A 25,529-nucleotide genomic window follows, 5' to 3' on the forward strand; every position below is an offset into this window, starting at 1 on the left:
TATTATACCACATGAGAGTGCCGTAGCTTTAAGAATAATGTCCCCAAGTAAATTGGTCACAAATATGTGCTCCTCAACGCACATTTTCAATAGTGTTTTGTCTTATTTTCAAAAATATTATTTTTATTTCTATCTTTGTTTGGTGTTTTTAGTTCAACTTAATTTGTTTTGTAATCCAGGTAAAGCAAACGCAAAACAGGCGGCTCAGCTGTTTAACAGTTTTGATGTTGAGTGGTGAATTTTTATTTGACGACTGTTTGCTTAATTGCTTTGCCATTTCCAACTGCCAATTTTAAAACTATAAAGACTTTTGTTGAATTGTTAAAACCGTTTTGGGCAAATGTGCCAATGTTCTACTTTAGGATTGTGTTTTGTATTAATCTTTACCTTTGCATTATGACGAAAGTAATAAAATTACAACTAAGGGTATAAACGCTGACTAGTCAACCCGTTACGTTCCTGGAGGTGTTTACTACCGCTTCGCAGTTACGCTTGTTTACCGAGAAGTCTTATTCACGCTGGCGCCGCCGATGCCACGTCAGAGCTGTGACGACACACGGCGATATGACGTAACACGCACAATAGCCACCTGCCGTCGGTCCGTCACTTTCGAAGGGGGAGGGTCAAAACAACAGAGTTAATGTGGCGTAAAGGAAATTACGGTCTATACAACATTCTGTTATAACTGCGTTATGCGCTGTAACGAAACGGAAGTCGTTGGCTGTACATTGTGCTGTAAACGGGCTCGGTTATATCCCGTCGGCAAAAATCGAATTCTGGTGACCTTTCTCTCGTTCGCATACGCAAAGCATTGTTTTGGAGTTCGCGTTGAAGTTAAATTAAAGCACTGGAGAGTATTTTATTAAATTGTACGTTAGTCATTGTTATATCAAGTTTTATCTACACAAGTAATTTAATTTTTGAAGTTTTTCAGTTTTTTTTACCCTTACCACAGAATGCTGTTTTTGCATTCACCCAAATGCCAAAATATAACGGTAATATCTCAATTATACATAAATGATTATTATTGTTCATTGTGCAAGATCGACTTAAGCATTTCTTTTGAATAAAAAATTTCCTACATTTACAGTGAAGAGGTCGAAAAAGTCTATGACAGCAATGAACTTATCTACTTTTTGGTAATAAAAACGTTTTTGAATCACCTAAATTTGAATTAAAAATAAACCATTGACGACCTCTTACTCAACCCTTATATGTTCGCAAAAAAACCCTGCAAAAATGCCATTCGTCCGCTAAGAAACTGATATGACACGACAGCGTGGTTTTGATTCAGGGTCTTCAAGTTCTGCGTAGGTTTTTTTAGCCGCCATGTTTTTCTCACCCATATGTTAAATGAAAATTCTAATACCAATACAGAAGAAGGTAAAAGGGTCACGGTTAAAGCCCTACACACACATTACAATTTGGCCTTTAAAAAACACGGACTGATCCTGGCAAAATACGGGAATTTTAAAGTGTTTCCTAACATTGTTCTTATTAACAAAAACGAATTAAGAATATCACCTTAGTTTGACCGGAGGCACTATTAATCAGTGTCTCGTCATTTGCAAATTGCGTAATAGGCGCGGTGATCGTGCAGCCCCGAGTAGCATTTTTATTCAGGAAATGTCAATAATAGCAGCACAGTAGAATTTACTTATGTTGGGCAGATCGGCCTGCCCTACACGTTGTCTTGAAACAAAAATTGGAATAATAGAACCTTAGTTGCAGTAAAAAAACTAAAGCTGCTTTAGCTGCTATTAGGCTGCAATTTACAAGCACTAAAATAGACTATTTCTATGAAGCATCATTTAATCAAGCAACGTACTTTTAACCGAATTAAAACATGTATTTGTAGTTTGTACCAGCCACTTTAAGGAACAAATTGGTTTCCAATTTCCCTACGGCTAACTGTAAGCGGTAAATATACGTACATATAAATAGGTTATATGTATCACTTCATTAAGCACATTACACCCAGTACAGTACATTGGCCATAATTACAACAACCTTTCAAATATAGAAGCCTAGAATTTAGCAAACAAGCAGCAGCCTCCACAGTAATATAACACAGTCCAGCTGTACACAAATCAGATTAACAAAACGAATTTAAATAGTTCTACAGTTTATTTGAACACGTCAATGAACTGTACCTTGAGCAGCAAATCAGTAAATCACCTAGCTGTACTTATACCGGCGAACAACCACCTTTGGCTAACAGCAGAGCGCATTGTTAGCTAAAGTGCACAATGCACAGGCTAGGTTGCTAGCAGGCCTGAATGAATTTGGCGCCATCGCCGTTTTGTCGCCTTATTGACACAGGGTAACCTCGCCACGTGTTTGGTAGTAACCTCGCCTATAGTGCATGCGGGAGAGAGTCCGAAGTCCAAACCAGATCGCGCGTTCGCCTTTGTCGGCCCTATTCAGCGAGTGAGGTCATCTATCTCTTTGCGCGCTTCTATTTTAACAAGTATAGAAACCAAACGACTTTCCTAATAACCTTCAAAGATGTCCCCAGCAGAACAACCACATTCACACTTTGCACAATGCTAACGTGAAGGTAGGTTGATGTGTGACGTAACAATACACTTGGCTTTTGCTATTATACTTGCATTATGATGCTTTCAATGAAAGTTTGCCACGATTTATTATTCATTTTAATTTTTTAACATATCATTTACAAAGCCGGCATTTTTAACAATGATTATTTTTGCTAAATCTTAACGACGTATCCACTTGAAACTAATTGAAATGGTCAAGTGTAGACTTGCTTGTAGCCTACAACTCTCGTAAGTTAGAATGTATTAATATACCTAATTAAAAAATCATAAAAGCCTCAACTTTAGCTAAACTGGTAATCTTTTTAATTTGATCAGCTGCTTTGCCTGCAAATCAACCGCCTTTTCCGCTGTAATTAATAGCCAAAGCGATTTAGTTATTGGCCAAAAACGATTGCCGTACGAAAAACTAGCATCAAATCAGCCTTAAAACCTGTAGGCCAAATTGGTTTATCACATGGTTGACCTTAAACGCGTTTTATATACAGTATTGTCGTTTGAAGGGCAAAGTACAATGGTGACTAACCTATTTTAGGCTCAAAGTTTAAAGAAATAAAACGTCGTAATTTCATTTGAAATGATATTGCACTTTGAGCATCTCGGTCTGGCCGCAATGTTTTCATTTAGGGTGGAATGTTTATGTAGCCTAAATGAATAATGTTGGTTACATGGCGTAATATTTGTTTAAATCGTTTAGAAAGTGCTTGTATAAATCCTACACGTATAAAAGTTTTAAAACATCTTTAAATTTGACATGAATATTAGAGAAAAATTGTCGAATTCGAATAACATTTGCAATTTAAAAGAGGTCCTATCTAAGTAATATTCCAGACCTGTAAAACCTGTAGCCGCGGTAGTATGGGTCAAGTACTTTCGATCAATACGTCCAGTCAAGGCCAGTCGAACGTGGTAAGTAATCGATATTGTTACAACTGTTTGAGTTTAACACTCTTGCACTGCTAGCATTTTCAAAGAGTTTTCCATTTTGTTTTGGGTCAAGACATACCTTAACCTTAAACTCACTGAAGTCCGGGAAAAGATGTTAGGCAAGTTATTTTAAAACACGTTAAAATAGCTTCATGGAGAGTTAATCGTTAGTTACTGTTGCGATATTTTTGTTATACTTCTCTTTATTGTGAGACCTACCCATCTCACAAATGAAATTTTATTGATTGTTTGCTGTATAGTGCACAATAAAAGTGATGTCCATAAACATAGCACTCTGTTTGTTTAGTTGGTGTAGTTAGGGTGTAGCTACATGGTACGTTTTAGAACTAAGAAGTTAATAATAAATCTGATCGGTTTTGCTCACCATTGCACTTAATACCTGGAGACGAATTGCAACATTTTGTACACAAATGAGATTAATAGATATCGTTGACTTTATTTTTATCCTCATCCTATCAAACAGTTAAATTCAACTCTCTACTTCTCCTGGTGGCCGACTAATGCACTGCCTTTAATTGTTTTTTTAACTTCTGACTGTTTTTGATTTTTGTCATCTCGATTACCGTTGTTTGTTTAATCGTAACACATTTTTGCAAGAATTTATATATGAATTTATATACTACATAGTGTACCCATTATATACTGCGTCCCCTAATTAGCCGGTATACAGCATACTTCATTAAAAAATTGAGAAGGGCGATCATTTTAGCACAAATGCATAACTTTTCCTTTTTTTAGTAAAATACGCTAGCAATATAATTTATCACGAACCTAATTGATTAAAACATGTTGAATGCTGGTATTATCACCTGATATTTCCCTTCGTGTTCTTATTTAAATGTGTTTGAGCCGAGAAAAAGTTTTTCTAGAAGCTATTTAACTTCATGGTTACTCTTTTTTGTTCTGTTTGGGTTGGGCATTTATCTTCACAGTTCTAAACACTGCAAAGGCTTTGCTGCGTTTTAAACGGATTTTGTTTTACGATATACTCTTCACGCGTTGCTTGATTCTTATTGAAGCGACCGTAAGCCCAGCTGCAGTGTTGTTGACCTTCTTGCTTTCAAACAAGCTACAATAAAAGCAGGCTATGCGGCGGTACAACCTAACTTTAAAGCGTCAGTAAGTGCCTTGATTTAATTGTGGCCGTTTTGTATCATTTTACCTCAGAGAATAATGTTTTTTCACCGTATAACAGTTTCATCTTTTGAATTCAGAAGACGCGGAAAAGCTTGTGTGCGGCTCTTTATTGTGTGCTTGCCGGTTGGTTAGCAATTTCAAACACAAAATTGTGGCGATCTGGACAAATGACCTGTCAACACGATGTCGACCTTAAAGTCAAACACGGATGTCGACCCTAAAGCTAATCGGTAAGTGCGAATACCAGTTAATTCCATAACTCCTGTCTAGCACGTATAAAGTGGCTGATAAGTATTTTTTTATAAAGTGGCTGATAACTGTAAGGCCTGAAGATCGCGGGTCGGATATAAAACTTTGTCCAACTTTATTACCTAGATTATCGTTTAACGAAGAAGGTGTAATAAAAAATTGTACAGTGAGCTTTCATAATTGTCCTTCAGTTTAAAAGTACATCATATTTTAGTTTGGAATTTCACCCGACAACATTTCAATTGTATTTCACCTTCGTAAAGGAAATATGCTGCGGGCCGGTCAAATTATCTCTGCGGGCCGGACTTGGTCCGCGGGCCGTAGTTTGGTTACCCCTCTGGTCTAGTACTACCAAACAGATTTACTTCTACACGTAATAAAATAATTTAGTCTGTCCACGAATAGTTCGCGGTCGGTGTACGCGCCTGGCTTTAAAGAATTAGATCAAACCTGTGAATTAAAGTACAAATCGACAGTTGACCACAAAGCAAAAGTGTTGAAATTTTTGCCCAGATTTTTTGACATATTTTGAAGCAAGAGCTTTCCGCTCGGCAGTATTGTTTAATCGGCGAATATCTAAAAATGAGTGAAATACAGACGTTTGAAAAATATAAGCGACGCATGCGTCCGTGGCCGCAAAACGATTCCGATAATGGTATTAAGCACGAATGAAAAAACGTGTCTGAAATGGCTACAAAAATGTTCAATCAAACCAAAATAAAAAAATGTCAACACTATTTAAATATTGTCAAGACCTTTTTCAAAACACTTTTACTAAGAGAAGAACTTTAAGCATGTCCGCAATAGAAAAAGCTTTTGTCTTGACTGACACCCAGGGTTGCCAGTTAGGATTTTTAAAGCCAAATTTAAAAATGTTGGCGGTTGTGAACCTTTTTATGAGTCTTAGGTTAGAAAGAGATCAAACTATCACAAAAAGAGAAAACTTGCCCAAAAAACACATAAAGAGAAAAATTAACAAGAAAAATTTACAAAAAAGAGAAAATTGCAACAAAAAGGGGAATTAAATGTACCAGCACATTTATTGCATTTCTTTTTTCTTGTTTCGGGAAAAACATAGGCTTTTTAGGGGTTGTACTAGATTGGCTTTTTATTTAGATGGCTTTTTATATTTTGTCAATCTGGCAACCCTGCTGACACCTGACATAGACGGATTGCACGCGTTCGACAAAAACACAGGATATACCTAAGCTGGTGTAAACAGTGTCGCGTTTGCATATTAGTGGTGACAATTTGGTCTAGGTTACTTTATTTGTTGACAATAAAGAACTTCAAAAAGGCAAGTAATTAGATGACTTATATGCATGCACAATAACTGTGTAAAAAAGAAAAGCTTTTTAACGCACATTGCTTAACGATTCATGATAATTTCTTCAAAAGTCTAATCGTGCTATCATTGTACTGAAAGAGTAGTTTTGAGCAGTTTTTCTTAAACTGGTGAATGGTTAAATTTTTTTACAGGGGTGAACCAATCAAAAGGTGTGAATAAGGGTGAACCGCCAGACATGTATGATAGCTCTGCAGTAAATCGACTACTGAACTGGTCTTTTTTGGTGTTTTTTTTTGCTTATTGTCATAGTGAAGGTGTTTGCACTGTGTGTTTAAGTACAAAAAATTGGTGACTATGTTTTGTGCTTTTGTAGCTTTATATTTCTGGACTCGAGAAATTGTAGATTTTCAATGGTAAGAAGGACTGGTTTAGAGCACAAACTTTTTGCAGGAGAGAAGTGTTAAAGGTTATTGCTCAATTTTGTTGGCAGATACAGTATACCGCTAAGTACAACTGCAGTTGTTTAAATGATTTGAAACTCGTTGCCTTATCATTGGTTTTTCGTGATCGTTTTCAAGTTTGCGGGCGTTTTCTATTTAAAGTGGGCTCGTGCTTGTTGCATACTGACGGAAATTGAAATTTATTGTTTTGCAGGCCAGAAATGCATCTCTCAGTCGTACAGCCGTAGTAGTAGCAGTCTTGTTGGTGGTAGTTTATGATAAAAATTCATCCAAATGAAGATAAAAGTAAAACGTCACCAGTCAGGCGAACAACGAACAGTTCTTCGCAAAACCTTAAGGGTAAGAACAAAGTTCACATTTTTACGTTAAGGGTAAATTTAAATGTGTGTAAAAGCTCATCATTTAATCTACCGATCTCATCTAGTTATTTAAACTTTTTTTTGCAGAAAAAGTTTGGTCAGTACATAAAATCTACTCCCGGATTTAACAAGAAATCCTATGGCGAAATACTGTTTAAAAACTTTGGAACGAAGACAACATTTTCAGCTGTGAGTAGTTTATCGTATATGTTTTTACACATTGTAACACAAATCGTCACGCTCATAGCCAAATTACCGAAGTCATTTTTTATGATTTTCAGAGTTTTTGCCTAAGTCATTCCTTGTTGCCATCCCCATCCATAGAAAAAGTGCTCAAGTCATTTTTTTGCACAAGGGAGCGGGAAATGACCTAAAAATTACCTAAGCACTTTTTCTGTGGATGGTGATGGTAACAAGGAGTGACTGAATCAAAAACGTTGAAAATCAATAAAAAAATGACTTAGGCAATTTGGTTATGAGCGTGACGAAATGCAAATTCAAGAGTGTACATAGATAATAAAGCATATGTGACAGTTCAATTCTCAGTTTCGCTTCAGTTTCGCTTAGCTAAAATCGCATTTCTCCAACTAGGGGCGGCTCTAGGCCATGCCGCTTCCCAAACTGTATTTTGTCCATTTTGACTATATAAATATACCAAATTTAGGTTACTTTTTTGTGACGTCACGTTTTGATGAAACTTTGTGACGTAACTTAACGACGTAACTTTGTGATGTAATCTCTAATTTTTTAAATGATTTCCTTTTAAAAAAATCCTGAATCCAAACATGTCTCTAACGTAAGAAACTCAAAAACAAAATGAAAACACTCAGAAAGATCGACGGTTACTTTAATGCAGGGGTTCCTAACCCTTATTTTAGGTGCGCACTCTTCGACTTATCTGCATGTAAGGCGTACCCTTAAAGCATACGCGTTATTAGGGTTAGGAGTGATAATATGGTCCACTTGCAAAAGAAGAATAAACTTATCTAAATAAACACCTTTAAACAAATTTTAAGTCTCGAATTTTATCAAATCATCTTGACTTGTTTTATCAAAGTTGTGGATAAAGTGAAATTAGTTACAGTTATGTATTAGCGACCATTAACGTCAAATCAACGTAAATTATTTTGTTTTTCGACTGGATTTCTCAGATCAATTTTCTTTCGTATTAAAGAAACAACCTCAGTTCCATGCAGTCCAATTAAAATAATTGCCGGAAGAACCCTCTTTTTATAATTTTCTTTATAATTTTTAAAATAATAACTCCCAATACCAGCAAATATTGTCAAAACGAAACGTTGGTTGTGGTGAAAAGATTTACTAGTTTGCTACTTAGATTACTATGTATTCCAATAACAGTGGTATGTTGACGTCTAGCATTAAGTCATAAGCATGCGCAGCGTGGTGGTTTTAGCTTTAAACTCTGCAGTAAAAGTTTAAAACCTTTTCTATGGTCACAATAATGTTAGCAACGATTTTTTTAAATCACTGTTACGGAAAATCGTCACAGTGCCAGTTAAATGAACTTGCAAATTTCCCTCGCTTAGCCCGTTAGATAACTCCTGCTTTAGTACTCGATTGGCATTTTGTGGCGCTGACAGGAAGTCTATGCAACAAAACATTATCGCTTTTAATTAATGAGTTCAACAACGTTATCCGCTGTCAGCTGTTTAGAGCAGAATCATTGAGCTAGATTGGATTTCCGGTCCCACAGTGACCTTAGACTGGTTTAAACAAGTTGCTATAAAATTATACCTTATCAATTCACAACTCATTTGTATTACACTGGGGAATTGGGGAACGCAGTTTTTGTTGCGTTGACACCCACATTTGCCCTTACTTAATTTTGCCGTGCTGAATTCAAGTAGGCATTTTTTTTTTGATTTTTTGTAGAAGCTACAGATTTGTTTTGTATTTCAGCTTTTTTTCTTTTCCGTCATTTTTTCGGTTTTTATACTCAAAAGACACCTATACATGACATGCGGCCGCTAATATACAAGTTGTTCACAGAACAATTACAAAACATGTAAATGAATGACGGTTATGAGCAGTTAATCAATTAAAATATAACACAAAACTCAACGTATAGCGAGCAAGTTGTTTCATGTGCAAAATTTTAGATAAATTTTACCTAATAGTAATAATGAAAAATGCTTGACGAAAGCATTTTATTTCAAACCCAAGTTATTTGTCAAAAAACTTAAGTCAAGTCATTTGTTCATAAGACTTAAGTCAAGTCATTTGAAAACAGTGACATTGCAACATTGCCACAAGTATTTAAACGTAAAACATTTACCGAACTTTTAAAAACAGTATGAAAAAATCAGTCTGGACTGTCGTCATGAATATAATACAATATCATATTAATTCAGGCGAGAATTTGAGCTTGTTGACTTCCTCGGGACAATCTCGCGCGATTAATGAGCGAACTCTATTCGTTTCTAAAAAGTTTAATAGTAATATTATGAAGACCGTTGTGACTTTTATACACTACTCGTATCCAATGCATCTGCATCGCGATATAATCTGATAACAGTGATATAAAAGACTTGGACTAGGACTTGACTTGTTATTGATTTTAAAGTACGTCCCTTGGAGCTAAGTTGTTTTACGAATGACCTGACTGGGACTTGACTTGGTCGACCGATGACTTGTACTGGGACTTGACTTGATTTTTACTCGAAAAGACTTGATTTGGATTAAGGTTATATTACGATTGACTCGACCTGGACTTAAAGTATTTTACGAATGACTTCACTTGGACTTGAATGATTTTACTAAGGACTTTTCCTAGACTTAAGTTATTTTACGATTGACTCGACCTGGACTCAAGGTATTTTACGAATGACTTTACTAAGACTTTAGTTATTTTACGAATGACTCGACCTAGACTCAAGGTATTTTACGAATGACTTCACTTGGACTTGAATGATTTTACTAAGGACTTTTCCTAGACTTAAGTTATTTTACGATTGACTCGACCTGGACTCAAGGTATTTTACGAATGACTTTACTAAGACTTTAGTTATTTTACGAATGACTCTACCTAGACTCAAGGTATTTTACGAATGACTCGACCTGGACTCAAGGTATTTTACGAATGACTTCACTTGGACTTGAATGATTTTACTAAGGACTTTTCCTAGACTTAAGTTATTTTACGAATGACTCGACCTGGATTTGATTTCAAAATTACTAGTTTACAACACTGTCTTAAAGCAATAGAAAGCAACAAATAACTCTCGTTTTCTCGCCACAGTACGCCACGTGCACTCCCTCGACCGCACCAGAGGATGTCTGGCGACTTCTGCTCGAGTTTTGGAACATGAACGTCCCCAATGTGATCTTCTCTGTGGCCGGCGACTTCGATCGGTACGACGCCGAGTGGAAGGGCATCATGGACAACACGTGGTTGGTCACGGGGGGGACGGCGCCGTCTCAGGCCACCTCCTACGCCTGCACCATCGCAATCATGAGCATCGGTTCCGTGGCAGACAACGGGGCACTTTTTTCGCTCACCAATGACGTAAGGGCTTTAAGCAGTGGTTCCCTAACTTTTTGGCTCGCGGCACACTAAACAAATCCTAACTATTTCGCGGCACACTTTTAACCAGGGCTGCGGAGTCGGTTGAAAATAACCCGAGTCCGACTCCCGAGTCCTACTCCGGCCAAAAAAATACACCCGAGTCCGACTCCCGAGTTCCGAGTCCGACTCCGGCCAAATGTAAGATTTTGTCGAGTCCCGAGTCCAGCTCTGACTATACAGCCTGTATTTTACCCATTTACGCAACTAAATCATGGTGGATTTTCTGCAATCCACTCATATTGGTGTCATAATTGATCCACCCGCATTACATGGTTTAAAAATATTTCATCATTTGCTATTACACTTTTACAACTTACATTTTGCCGCTTTAACAGTTTCAAAATTTGATACTGCGCATGCGCACGTCGGACTCGGGACTCGGGTAGTTTTACGCGGTCTTACTCCAGTCCCGAGTCCCGAGTCCCGAGTCCGACTTCGGCAAAACAAACCGACTCCGTCGAGTCCCGAGTCCCGAGTCCGACTCCGACTCCGCAGCCCTGCTTTGAAGTGTTAACAGAACAACTTTAGAGTAATTTTACAATCAACCCTAACACACGACAAACTGTACCAACAATATCTCAAAGTTATTAAATTGTTATGAATAGAGCGTGTTAAAGTCTAAATTGCTTGCCTTGCATGTACGCCTGTTAGTAATACAAGTACTCTTTTTTCCGAAATGACAAAAAGTTTCGCGTCACAAAGTTGCTTTAAGTGTTCAATGTTCGTGGCCAATTTTCCAAGGACGCGGGTTCCAATCTTAGTTTGTGTCTTTAAAATGGGTTGTAGAAACTAATAAATGATGCCAATTGCGTCCTTCCTTTTGTTAGTGATGCTTGAATTACTTCTCAGTCACATTAACTGAACAGGATACAAGCTCGTATCTAAACTTCTTAATCAAGAGTATGTCGATTGTATGATTGTAATTTTAAATGGACTGTATCATTCCGTACTCTTAAAACCCCAAAGTATCTTAAAAACTTCAATGACTTGCGTTAAGTCCACTTAAGTTAAAGTCTTTAAATGGCTTGCCTCACCACTTGTTTTTTAATATTTGTAACCGAGGCGATGATGTCATAGGTGTACTCCACTGTTTCTCATCCTATTGGTGGCGACCTAAAGTTAAGTCGCCGTTTATTTGGCTGATGGTTCTCTGACTGCATTAGTTCACGTGGTTGGGTTTATTGAGATCCGTCCAGATTAAGATTTGGTCAAAGAAGATCTAAGAAGACCTTTGGAGAAATACGGCGACATTGTCGTTATAGATGGCTGATTCGAATTTATTTATGCAATTTCTATCCTTCATATATAAAGTTCATTAAATAGGATTTAGTCGCAAAATCTTCGCTTCTATATTTGCGCTTAGTAAGTCACTGCGAAAAAGGGTTGATAAACACTGTTTAATCCCACGGAAAGCACGGGTTTTCAAACCTCTTTGTTATACTGTCATTTTTTACCAAATCGATAGTTTTTCGTACGCCATTTCGACAGTACTCTCTGTACCAGGGTTCGAACACCTTAAATACCTTAAAACAAACAACCACACCCAAAAGTTTATTATTTTTAGTTTTAACCACTTGGTGAAGTCTTAAAAACAACACGAAACCATTTTGCAAAAAAAACTCAAGTTGCTCTTCCTTCAAAGGGCGTGTTTCCGGTGATCTACCAAGTGCCTAAAAATCCGGAGGCAGGCAAGAAGCTCGACTTTGCGCACACGCACTTCATCTTCGTACAGGGCGACGACTGGGAGGCGCTGGAGTTCAGGGAAAACTTGCTCCAGTACATCGCCACCATTCCAATCGAAATGGACGCAAGCTTTACGGAATGTGAGTCGGCTTTCAGTTTCTTTCAGGCGAATTTTCGTCATAGTTGAACAATCACATTTTTTCGTACTGTAGCCCAATTGTCAAAAACTGATAATTGAGGAAATAAAACCCAAGGCTTTAACAACGTATTAAAACCTCAATATAATTGTTGTGGCATTATTTTCCCCAAAGGGTTTATTACGCATGACTTAGTATATATATTCTAAGCTAAGTCTGTTGGGTATATTGAAATCCATTAAGAAGAAAATGCTATACTTCTAATTCCAGGTTAGCCTAATTTTTAAAAGGAATTTTTATTTTTAATGCAGCTACCTTGTAAGTGCTTGCGCAAGTTCTTAAATATTTCATCAAACAGTGGTTTGCGCTTGCAAAGATCGAGTTTAAAAAGTAACCATACATTTTTTCCTAAATGCTTTGTAACTATATTAAAGTGTGAGGCTAAACCGAACGTTGGACAAAACTTGAGCCTACACTGTTGATGACATTTAACTGTCTTTTTGGTGTCGCAGTCATAACTACTCCGGTGGTGGTTGCGATGGTTTCGGACGACCCTCTCGCAGTGATGCACGTAAGCGGTAAGAACGCCAAAACGCACCCGGTAGTCGTCAGCAAGTCGGCTCCCAAGTTCTACATGATGCTATCCGACCTGGCCGTGTAAGTTCGTCTCGACGTTTCCGCGTTCAGCTTTGCTACTAAACTCGCAACTTGCCGCATCTGACTCGGATCCGAGTCCACACGAAAGTACTCTACTCGACTCGAGTAGAAGTCGCGAGTTGAGCTGAAAACCGCTGCGAGTCGTACTTGACTCCGAATTTATTAGCCATAAGAACTCGCAATGGCACAATATGTAATTCTGCTACTAATCTCCTCACTCAACAAAACCGATTTTCACGAGCTCAAGTGTTCGTTTTACACAAGTGTTTTTACCTACATAGTTTTAGCTAGGCAGTGGTTCCCAAACTTTTTTCGCTCGCGGCACACTAAAAATATATTAAATATTTCGCGACACATTTTTAACAGAACAACAATAGAGTCATTTTACAATCGCCCTGACAAACTATATGTAAATGTCTCAATGTGATTAATTTGTAATGGGTATAGTGCGTAATCAAGTCTAAAATGCTTGCGCGTATGCCTATTTGTATAACAAATACTCTATTTTCCGAAATTACAAAAAGTTTCGCGGCACACTTGACAATTTCTCGAGGCACGGCACACAGTTTGGGAATCACTGCTATAGACAGACGTTTGTTGTGCTCGAAATTGCCATATGTCCGCGCTTACCCGATTTGAAACGATTTTCGTACTTGCTATTAGGGATGTCAGACTATATCAATTCGGAGCTGATAGGCGATACGCGATGCCAAGTGGTAGCATCGGTACTTGTCCGATACTTCAGGTGTGGTCGATACTAAATTAACAATTTCAATCTGAATTTGCGATCAAATCAGCGATTTTTATCTTGAAATACAAATTTGTCAAATAATATCAAGTTAACAATTGTATAGGTAACTAACCTATTAAAACAAAATTTTAGCATATTAACCTAAACAAAAATTCCCTTTGAACGACTTAATTTCATCTATTTTGCTTGGTTGATCATATTAATGACGTCATTTGGTATCCGATCTGACCGCGATACTTGTTGTCCACATTACGTTGCTGTAACTTTGGCATCGAGACAAGTTGAGTTCAGTGAATCTTCGCGAGATTGTATTAAGAGCAGTGCGTTGAACTTGTTTGTGTTGCTAATTCTGTCTTGGTCCGATAACAACGCAAGGTTGATAATGTTTTATTAAAAAAAATCCCGACCAACATTAGCGGTTTAATGCCATTAATTCTTGTGTGGAATTTTAATTGTCCGTAGTTTAATTTGTCCGTCTGTAATCAGAAAAAAAAAATGTTCAATTCACTGTGTTTTCCGACTTTTTTCGCTTGCAGTGCGAACCAGATGCACCAGAACGAAGGTCAGGCGATTTTCAGTAGCGATGCTGAAAATAAACTGCGGGCGATTTGCAGCGAACTTCCAGAAGACGTCGACCGGCAATCGATCGAGATCGCCTTGAAAGAAAATATCTTCTACAGGAAAGACGTAAGTAACAATTGTGGCTTAAAAAATTTGTATGAAATAGAGGCATGTCGAATATGTTGTTTTAAATTTCAATAAAAGTGTTCCAAAAATCAAACAATATCGCCAATATAGAGATTTTTTTTGATTTGCTCGTGAAAAAACCGTCAGCGCCTTCTCTTATGTTTAGACAGCCTTGAAAGAAAATGTCTTCTACAGGAAAGACGTAAGAAACAATTAGGACTTGAAAAATTTGTAGGCAATAAAGACATATCAAATATGTTGTTTTAAAGTTAAATAAACGTTTTCCGAAAATAAAACAATGTCGCCAATATGGAGATTTGTTTGTAAAAAAAAACATTTAGCGTCTTTTCTTTGAATGTATATTTAGGCTTGTTTTCATTTTTTTAAAACTGCAGGGTGTCCAATTGTTTTATGACGTCATCTATAAAATCATGTCGACCCTGGTTGACGGGAACCATTTTTTTCTTCGGGGCCTGCGTGAAAAAAAATTAGGATTCCTGCTATAGAGCCAAATGACTAATACTCTAGGCTTGTCTATGTTTAACCAGTAAAGTGAAAGCTATTGTCTATACCAGTGGTTCTCAAAGTGAGCCACTTGGCTCACTTAGGGAGGAATTTTTAAATTTGGGGAGGAAATTTGTTCCAGGGAGAAATTAGGGGGGTAAAATGGATAAAAATGCAGAGTTATTTAATCGGTTAAATGCAATAAATAGCTTATTTAACTGTAATGATTGGTGTTGTAAAAAGCCTATTAGGCCCATAGTGTAAGTCCAAATTGTTTGTCACAGTTAAAGCCATTAAAGAAATATAAACCAATGCAGGCATTGCATTTTACATATAGGTATTAAATCTATAACAGTGCTATACGTTCAAACAAACTGAACCAGACAATTAGCGCATCCAAATTACATCGAAAAAAGGTAGAGAATACCTTGTGTTTTTTTTTCTGGGGAGGAATTAATAGTTTTTGGGCTTGTAAGGGAGGAATTCGAAAAAAACTTTGAGAACCACTGGTCTATACTATACCAGGGGTAGCCAACACGTTCATCGCCACATTTCACCTGGTCGATCGCGTTGAATATGTGTTACGTTAATGCAGTAGCCTAGCTGTGTCACGCAAGAGAAAGATTAAAATGACCAGTTGTTGTCTGGACAAGCCTAATAAAGCGTTCTTTGGTGTAACAAATTAACCTCCATCGCTGGCTTAGCATGCAACTAACGCTCAAAGTATTCTTTTTACTGAACCAGTCGATGACAAGCCTCTGAAAAATATGTCAGTCGAAGGCAATCAAACATAATTTGGCTACACCTAAATACGTTCGATGCTTTAATGATTTGTCGTTTAGGTTCGTCACTACCCATCACCTGGCGATCTAAGCCTAGATATTGCAGTTCTTCACGCAGCTATCGAAAGTAAGTATGCGCTATACGTGTTTATGTCGACTAATAAGAAAGAGCTATATTTAAACACCAATCTTTGTCATTTTCTGTCTACAGTTTTGCTTTTCTATAATATACAAATACAAAGTGCCCTAGTTAAGCTAATATCATATTTGTAGGAAATGCAAAGCTGTTTGTTGTTAGATAAGAAAACGTCGTTTCGAAGTCGAATTCAACTTGCACTTGCTTGGAATCGTATGGATGTCATTAAGTATCTCGTTCCAACCAAAAAGGTGTTTCAAGTAAGTCTATATTGCGAAATGAAGGTTTGCGAAAATAAACATGAGTATCCTGGACTCGACTATATCTTGCTATTTTTTTGCTATTAACCACCTCCGTCTAGTTATACGACTGCTTACATTTTAAAGCTTACCCATCAGTTCACCCACCTATATCGCTGTATTACTCAAATAGTCTTAAGTTTCTTAATGCAGCGTTTTTAAAAATCCAGACCGTTTGGCATTTCGCTTGTAAATGTTGTTCAGATGACTTATTAAGAAATTAAAAAATAGTTTATCTGCAGACAGACAAAACAGCAGTATTGATACGAGAAATTAAAAAATTTGATACGAGTAAATTGAAACTTTGATACCAGTAAGTTGAAAGGTCAACCTTCGAAAAAACGTATGTAGTTTCTTAGTTTGAACGTAAATCCTTTAGGAATAAAGTTTGAATCCAAAATTTTAATGTTAATACAAAATAACAGTATGACCTAATGTTGCTACCAGGCATTGCAAATATTTGCCGGAAGAACAATTTTATAATTAAATAAATAAGAGATTGAATATAACTTCAAGGCTAAATAGGTCAAGCCAACCAACGTCATTTGTTCAACTGATGATGACACAAGTGAGTATCAAAACCTCTTGATTAGGATAATGTAGATTTACTCGATGAATTTGATAATCATTTTAAGGCTATGTTACAGATCCGTGCATAGTGTACTTTAAGATATAGATTTATTGCATTTAAGAAATGTTAGCATGGGAGAAATGTACGTTTAGTATTTAGCCTACATAATTTGAAGCTTAGTGACAAACACTATGTGTAGAACGTAATAAGAACATTAAAGTCCAGGAAATGAATAAAGGGTTATTCGAAACGTTAAAGATGATACCTCATCCATACATCTGTATGGGCTTTAATATTATATTACGTCTTACTACAACCTCCAACCATTATGCTCCAAAACTATGTATATATAGTACATAAATGCTTTGCTCTCTAGAAAGAGGAAGAAGTGTATCCGGTTTACCTGGTGATTACATTCAAGAAATTTATTACATTCAATCAATGGTAGCTTGGGAGGAATGTACATTTCATATTTACTACGTGTAGAAACTCCGTGACAAACACTATGTGTACATTTCATGTGAAATGCTTTGCTCTCTAGAAAGAGGAGGAAGCGTATCCTGTTTACCTGGTGATGGCGCTGATGCTGGATCGCTCCGAGTTCTTGGAGTATCTCGAAGAACTCGGCATTCACCTTTGCGAATATTTGACCGTGAAGATTCTCTGGTCAATTTACTTCAAGGTAATTCTGTTTCCTCAAGCATATTCACATAGGCTAAGTCCAATAAGGCACAAATGTAAGCCAACTCTTTGGAGTTCAATTTTTGGAAACCCATGCCTTAAAATTACTCAACTCACAGTCATTACATTCTTAAACTAACTTGAGTTTAAGTCAATTTTATGCTAACATATTAAGTCAAGCCTCAGTCAACGCCCCAAGTCAAAAATTGATTAACTAAATTCATTACTAGAACAAGTTACCTTCAAGTCAATGGAAAAAAAAAAAAGAAAAGTATACAAAAAGAAAGTAAAAAAATGTAAAACGTTAAACTTTTAAAATTGTTAAGTACGTGTATAAGCAATATCTCAAATAAAAAAAATGACAAACATGGAACATATGACGATTAAATTGCTTTCTAAAAATATTTCGAAAACACGTAATATATTAACACAAGTAATTAGACACAATAATTTAAGTCACGTTATTTGTTCAAATGTCCCGTCAAGTCAAGGCATTGCCTTAAGTTAAGTCATTGCAACACTGATATATGTAATTGGTTAGCCCAGTGCTTCCCAACCATTGGGTCGCGACCCATTGATGGGTCGCGAAGCTATTTCAGGTGGATGGCGAAGCATTTCTAAATGTCACAGCTTTGTATTAGATCGGGAGATTATTGCATTACCATTACGTACAACGTTTATGCAACAATGTACAACGTAACAATCTAATATGCATGCTCAAGTTTCGCATTAATAGTAAATTGCATGTGTATACTATACATTGCTTATTTTTTTTTCATTCGTTAGGTCATATCTCAATGTGGGTCGCACATTAAAACTTGCATTAAAAGTGGGTCGTGAACTAAAAAAGGTTGGGTAGTACTGTGTTAGGCTATACCCAGTGCCCCAAAAGTAGATACAGGGTTTTTAGGGGGAAACTAATTGCGATCGACTTTTCAAAAATGCCCAACACTGCGTTGCGTCTTGCTTGCAATGAATTAAGACCTTTGCCCTCACTGCTGTTTTCTGTTTTGTTTGGCAATCTTTATACTCAGAATCGGTGTTTTTAAGGAAGCAACGAACCACATTGGATTGAGAACCGCGGGTAGTTTACGTGCTTCTAATTTGTGTGGTGCTTTTTTTGAGTTGATGTCGACTGAAGATCAGTTAACAGTCAATAAACACAAAGATGGTTACAACAACTTATAGTTCCTTATTCAAATGGAATATACGCAAAGCTCCCAACACTAATAGTAATTAACACAGTATAAATATAAAACTTAACTTACACCGCAACAAAAGTAAATGTTAACAAAAACACGGTCACGTACGTTGCCTTGTTTCAGCCTCTGTTCAAAGAAGGTTTCGGTACTCGCTTCTCCCACCTGCTGCACAACATGCTCTACTCGGACGGTGAATGCCAGAAGACTCACCTATTGCGTGACGTAGGCAAAGCTATCGGTAGCCTCACCCACCACGTCATCACCTCGTTGTACAGCGATCCAATCTACCATTACTTCGACCCCACAGGTAAAGAGCTCAGGGACTAAAGGTAAATGGTCAGGTAAATGAATCCCCTTAAAAGGAAGTCAATAGCTTGTAAAATATAACGCTAAAAATGTATCATCTTTGTGACAGGGAGGTCCAGTAGAGCGGTGTAGTTAACAAGTCATTTTGAAATGACTAAAGTTCCAGTCAGGTCATTTGCAAAAATACTTAAGTTTAAGTAAGGGCATTTTTGCCTTATGGAAAGTCATGTCACTGTCCTAAGTCATTAGTAATAACATTAAATTTTAAGTCACAGCTTTGGCATAAAGAAAAGCTATAAAAATGGCAAACACGTTCCATTTCGACTAATATTTCGCAAATCAAACACTTGAACGAACCAAATAGCAAGTTAACAGTCATTACATTACAAAATTGGATTAACTAACTCAATTTACTAAAAAGTATTGAATTAAAGAACCTATATATTAAAGAACCTATATCCAAGTAATTTGTAACATAGCTATGTTGAAAATGAATAAGTTATTCGAAACGTTCAAGAAGATACCTACTTCTGTATGGGCTTTGGCATTCTTCGGGATTTTATTGCTTCAGTTTTCAAAAAAACAATCGTTGTCACACTCTGACACGTGTATTCTCTATGCAGAAGTTATGGACCTGAAAACGCGGCGGACATCCATTCTAACGCAGTATGACGACACTTCGAAGGTGCCCTACGCCGCGCGTGATCTTTTCCTCTGGTCGGTACTGATGGGAAAAGACGAGCTGACCGACTTGTTCTGGAAGGATGGACACTCATTGATGGGTGCGTCTGTTTTGGTCTATTGTGTAAACGTCTCTCCAATAGTTTATCTACACCAGGGGTAGCCAACACATCGACGTCGAATATTTGTTACGTCATTACAGTTGGTGTCATAGCAGAACGTTGGTTCTTTGAGTAACAAATTAACCTCCATGGCTTGGGATGCAATTACCGCTCAATATGTTTAATAAGTGTTCTTGTGACTTGTTTTTACCCGAGATTCTCTAAAAAATTCTTCATTTGGCCACAATCAAACATAGATTTGCTACAGCTGATCTCTCTAAACGGTATTTAAATTTGAACACCAAAACGCCTGAAACACGTTAATTATCTAAACACTAGCAAACAAAACATGCTTCAAAAACACAAAGTCATAGATTGTTCCTGCTAGTAAATTCGCGCGTAAAATCGTTATTAACCGTACTTAAAAGTCGCCAAACCGTACTGCAAAAAATTGAGCCAACATTCAACGCATCAAAGGTTAGTATGCGCAAACCGCTTTATACCAGATGAAAAACATTAATGTCTCTGTAAAACTCCTTTTTTTACGAACTGAAAAGCGTCATCAAACCAGCTATTTCAATTAAAGGTGTAATATTCGCAGTATGCTTTATTACTTTCTACTTTCAGCCACGTCTATAATGGTAAGCGCGATGGCCAAATCTCAAAGTGTGCTGCTGGACAACACTCTTGAAGGGAGCGACCTCGCAGAAGAGCGCAGCAGTACGGCCAAGTAAGCTGATGCAGGAAATGAATAAGTTATGGCCCTTTTTTTTTATCAGTCCAGTCCTAACTTTAGGCAAAATCACCAAGTGAAAGTGTAGCATATTTCGTCTAATGGCTTTCGGACACGAGCGCCGGCAACCTTTTTATATGTAGGCCAAGAACATGTTTTTCAAGTTTTAAACACTATATTTTCCCTATTCAATTAGCGCGATTAACCAGTCACATATAGATTCTTACAAAAATTATTTTATTCAGATTACCAGCTAAAACTAACCACTTTGGCATATCCAAAATGCCTAAAATGTTAATTCCACGTTAATTCGCGCTGTGGTAACGTTAAAAATGACGTGTCGCTATTTCCTAAAGGGCTTTAAAATGGAGACAGTAACTTAAAATATGGTCAGAATTAAGAAAATTCAACCTTGATTTATGAATATTACACAAATATTTAAAAAAAATCTCATAAGTTTATTCAGTGAAACATATGTACACATGCACATATGTGTGTTAATAACTTGAGTCTAGCCCTTCTGAAGCTGCTTTATGACCAACGATTTAAAAAGAAGCTTCAGAAGGGCTAGATCTCAGTTGTTAACACACATATGTGTGAATGGTTCATTGAATAAGTGACATGGTACTGGGAGTCCCTTTCAATATGAAGTTGCTTGTACTAACAGATTAAGCAGGCATGGGCGTATGGTTGTTTCTCGAATCGCTCCTCTCTGAAGCTGCATAGCTCAGTTGGTAGAGGGACGGTCCCGGCTTGACCGGAGGTCGTGAGTTCGAACCTCACTGCAAGCTATAGTTGTTTTTCTAGCCTGCTCTGCTTGCATCATTGATCGACAGATTCGGCGAGTCTGCAATGGCTATCAGTGTACTAAGTTTATTCAGTGGGAGAAAGTGCCCCTGCTTGGGCGCCAATGGGTTTGGGCCACATGTCCCTGCCCCATTCGAGAGTGGTTACTGTTAAACATGATTGACTATAGTACTTTATCAGTAGCTTTTTTAAAGGGTTTTCAAGATTTAAGTTGCAGAATATCGGAGAGACTTATTAGCACCACGGATAAAAAGACGTTTTTGGTGGTTTAAACCAGGGGTGTCCAACATAAGGCACGCGTGCCAAATGTGGCACGCAAACTAATAAAAAAATGGCTTTGTCATTGTTTATTCACAATACAAAACAATCCTCCCGGCAATTACAACATCAAACAATTTCTTCTGATATTATACCACTATATTGTTTTCTATTTTTGTATAAAAGCTCTTTTAATATTATAAAAAAAATGGTTGCTAAACTTTGGCACGGGAAGATCTTATAAGACAAAAATTGGCACGCCGGTATGTTTGAGTTGGACACCCTTGGTTTAAACAGTCGCTGTGAGTAATAGAAAAGGGCAAAATGACTGGTGTACAAATCAAATCCTCTTACAAACGGTTTATAGTTGAGATTTATTCAAACAAACCCAATGTTCCAAGTTTGTACACCTCCCTGAAAACCTTATTATGTGACTATAGCCCTGGTGTTAATTGCAACGAACACTCTTTATAAAGTTTAGTAATATATATGACGGAAGTCGTTCAAGTGATTGATCATGTGGCATGTATAGGCCTCTAATTGTATCGGAAACCCCTCATCGAACGGTTCATGGGTACTTTACGTTGTTGATTCGCTTTACTACCATAGATTGCACTCCCTGGTAAATGCACTAACTTTTGTACGCTTCAATATGTTTGGTCAGTTTACACAACAATTTCCTATATTTTGGCGCTGACACTTTTAGTCCTGTAATTTTTGGACATTTTACATGTCACTCATTGTTGTATTGGCACAAGTCAATGACTTGACTCAAGTTTTATTGGATAAATGAATTGAATTGGACTTTTAGGCAAATGACATAACTTAATCTTAAGGATTTTAATTAACAAACATTTTTTGTAAATGATGGGTTATTTACCTTCATTTTTAAACGTGGAAAATATTGCTGGCCATTTTTTCGTTTTTGATGTTTGCTTCGCGAAATGTTGCTTAATAATGCAATTAGACTAGAATTTGACTTGTTAATCATTGAAAATGACTTTACTTGGACGTAAGTGGTTTTGTAAATCACTTGACTGGGGCTTAAGTCGTTTTGAAGCGACTTGTTTACAATACTGTCATTAACACATTTTAACGCAATGTCTCTACATTTGGATTTATGAATATACTTAAAAAAATAATTTACGTTTTTATTCAGAGAATGGGAGGAAACCGCCATCGACTTTCTCACGAATTCGTTCAAGACTAATCGCTCAACAACGCTGTGCCAATTAACCCAGAAGATTGACGTGAGTCGCTTTTATCAAGGAGATTTTGCACCTCTGACTGTCGGTGTTGGTTCCCGTATGTAGCTTACTATCTGATAAACATAACACACTTTACTATACTTTCCCCTGGCACCCTACATAGAAAAATCCAACCGAAATAGTTCGACAATCACAGACTCGTACTACTTAGGAGCTGTTATCGTTGATCAGTGCAGTTTGCAAAATGACCGACTTACTGGTTACTAACAAGCGCAAGCGCAGTACCAGATTCGAAACTAAGGCCGCAAACTGCAACTTGTATATGTGGAATAGCAAGTTATTTTGGACGAAAGATTAAGCCATGTCAAGTCTATTGAAAACCGTGACTCAAAGCGATAGTGCAAGGCATTACAACACTCTTCCACGCAGACGTTGGGTGGATGTTCGGTAATAGACCTCGCCTACAACTGCAAACATCGCGAGTTTATTGCGCACCCGGCCGTGCAAACAGCCCTCGACTACATCTGGTACGGGATGACCAAGCAGGAACAACCCTTGTGGAAGGTAAACACGGAACGCCTGTTTAATAGCAGCTTTGCGGCACCGCATTGCATTTGAATGCACTTCAAGCGATGTTTTAGGGATTCCGCCCTCACGGCTCTCCGTTTAACTGTTAATAGTTATCATGAAAAATGTCAAAATATGAAGTTTTTGAAATATGACTTTACAAAGTTACCACATATAACTTGAGACAACCTGTTGTTATCTGTCTGGCACAATGGTTTTCAACCGGGGTTCCGCGGCGCCCTGGGGTGCCATTTCCAATGCTCAAGGGAGCCGAAAGGTATTTGAGAATTTTTAAGAATCTCATTTTTCCTCAACACAACTATATATGTGTAGCATTAAAGACCATTATATCAAATGACAGTTTACTAAATGTTTAATTTTTTTGTATTGTGATGTTCCAGTTTCATTTTTAGGGACATTTCAGTAAAATACTCAACATAATTCCAAGTGGGGTGCCGAAAATCTATTTATTATTTTTGAGGGGTGCCGTAACTGGTCTAGCACGTTGCTCGTGGGCAAAAAGCACAAAGTTCTTCATCTTTTTAAAGACATAGTGGCCCTGGATCTGACCCTTCTATTTTACATCATTTTGCAATAGTCCAATTCAACGTTAGTCCAGCATTTAAATTGTTAAGTCAATTTATGCTTCAAGAACAACTGACAAAACATATCCTTTTTACCAGACGTTTTAGGATAGATTTTATGATTTAATTTGGAAAAATACATCTGATTTTTAGTCAATTGATATAGTTTAAGGCAGTGCTTCCCAACCTTTTTCAGTTCGCTACCCACTTTTAAAGCAAGTGTTATTGTGCGACCCACAATAAGACATGATCAAACGAATGAACAACAAATTAATGAGAAAAGGAATATTGTATTACACAACACATGCAATGCGCACTGAAATATTAAATGCGTCACAACACATCTAATTGTTACGTACTTGTTACATTGTTGCATAAACGTTTCGTAATGAAAAATGCTGTAATTTCCTGGTCTAATAGAAAACTGTAACATTTGGAAATACTTCGCGAGCGACCTGAAATAGTTTCCCGAACCAACAATTGTTCGCGACCCACTGGTTGGGAAGCACTAGTTTTAGGCACAATATTAGTAAAACGTAAAATGTTTCGTAATAAGCTTTTTTTTTTTGGGTACAGGTTATTGTCACTCTGGTTTGCCCAATAGCAGTTCCCTGCCTCAACCTTATAGAGCGAAAAGACATATTTTCAACTACAATGGCACGGGTGAGTTTTACAAAAGGAGATTTTAAATATTGGTTGATTATTTTTGTACTATTATTAAATTTTGCTGGGACACGAAACTGAACATAGCTTTAAAATAATTTAGTTACTTCAGTTGAAAATTACCATCTTGTCTGGTAAATTAACCTTTCAACATAGAACACTACATATTTAAAACTAGTCTGTGTCAAACACACGTTATTTGATCTACACGACCTTGAAATACATTATCAAGAATCGTTTTGTAATATTTCCTGATATCAACTGCTTGTCTGAATATTCTACTTTATTTTAAAAATAAATCTTTTCGTTCAGAATTACCGATCGCTGTTTACCGATGTTGAAACCGAGTTGGAACTAAAAGAGGAGCAAGGACAATCCGGTATGAAAATAAAAATTGTGAATATTTCTTATAAACCGTTAGGCCAACACGCTTGTTCTTCACACGCGTGAAATTTGAACAGAAAAACTATAACAAGAGAGTTTTGGGGATGTATTAAACATATCACGATTCTGACCGGCATGAAATGCATATTTCGGCCCAAAGCGTTAGAGTTCTCACCAGTTTTATTATGACTGAAGTCGATGACTTGACTTAAATGCACTTAAGTCACTGAATCAATAACTTGACGTGACTTAAGTCTTTTGAACAAATGAATTGACTTGGACATAAGTCATTGAGTCAAATGACTTGGGTTGAATAAAAGTGTTTTCTTTTTACATTTGTTTGGTATTAAAATAGAGCTATTACTCTTGGTCTGAAAACGACTAGTTTGCTTAATGTTTTTTTATTTTTTTTTATTTTTGAGTTGAACAATTGCTCATAATCGGACGAGTTTACCAAATTTAATAGTTTATAGTTTATTTTTATATTAGTGATTCGATTCACATTGAATTGCTATAAAATGACTTGACTTGGGAAACTGATGACTTGGAATTTTTTTATAG

General features: G+C 37.0%; 1 protein-coding gene across 1 annotated transcript; it reads left to right on the forward strand.

Annotated features, from left to right (window-relative positions):
• The first annotated feature begins 6,872 nt into the window (after positions 1-6,872).
• On the forward strand, positions 6,873-25,034 carry LOC146164936 (transient receptor potential cation channel subfamily M member-like 2). The gene is made up of 17 exons (XM_083380884.1): positions 6,873-6,980; positions 7,088-7,189; positions 10,260-10,526; positions 12,229-12,409; positions 12,919-13,063; positions 14,351-14,501; positions 15,848-15,914; positions 16,086-16,183; positions 17,335-17,475; positions 18,800-18,983; positions 19,606-19,764; positions 20,392-20,494; positions 22,722-22,812; positions 23,200-23,334; positions 24,498-24,584; positions 24,897-24,963; positions 25,006-25,034. The coding sequence occupies exons 1-17, from the start codon at positions 6,915-6,917 to the stop codon at positions 25,032-25,034; spliced, it is 2,073 nt and encodes a 690-aa protein (XP_083237010.1). The 5' UTR covers positions 6,873-6,914.
• The last annotated feature ends 495 nt before the right edge of the window (positions 25,035-25,529 follow it).

This window comes from Ascidiella aspersa, chromosome 2 (assembly GCF_963924565.1).
Source record: "Ascidiella aspersa chromosome 2, kaAscAspe10.2, whole genome shotgun sequence".
NCBI classification, from domain to species: domain Eukaryota; kingdom Metazoa; phylum Chordata; class Ascidiacea; order Phlebobranchia; family Ascidiidae; genus Ascidiella; species Ascidiella aspersa.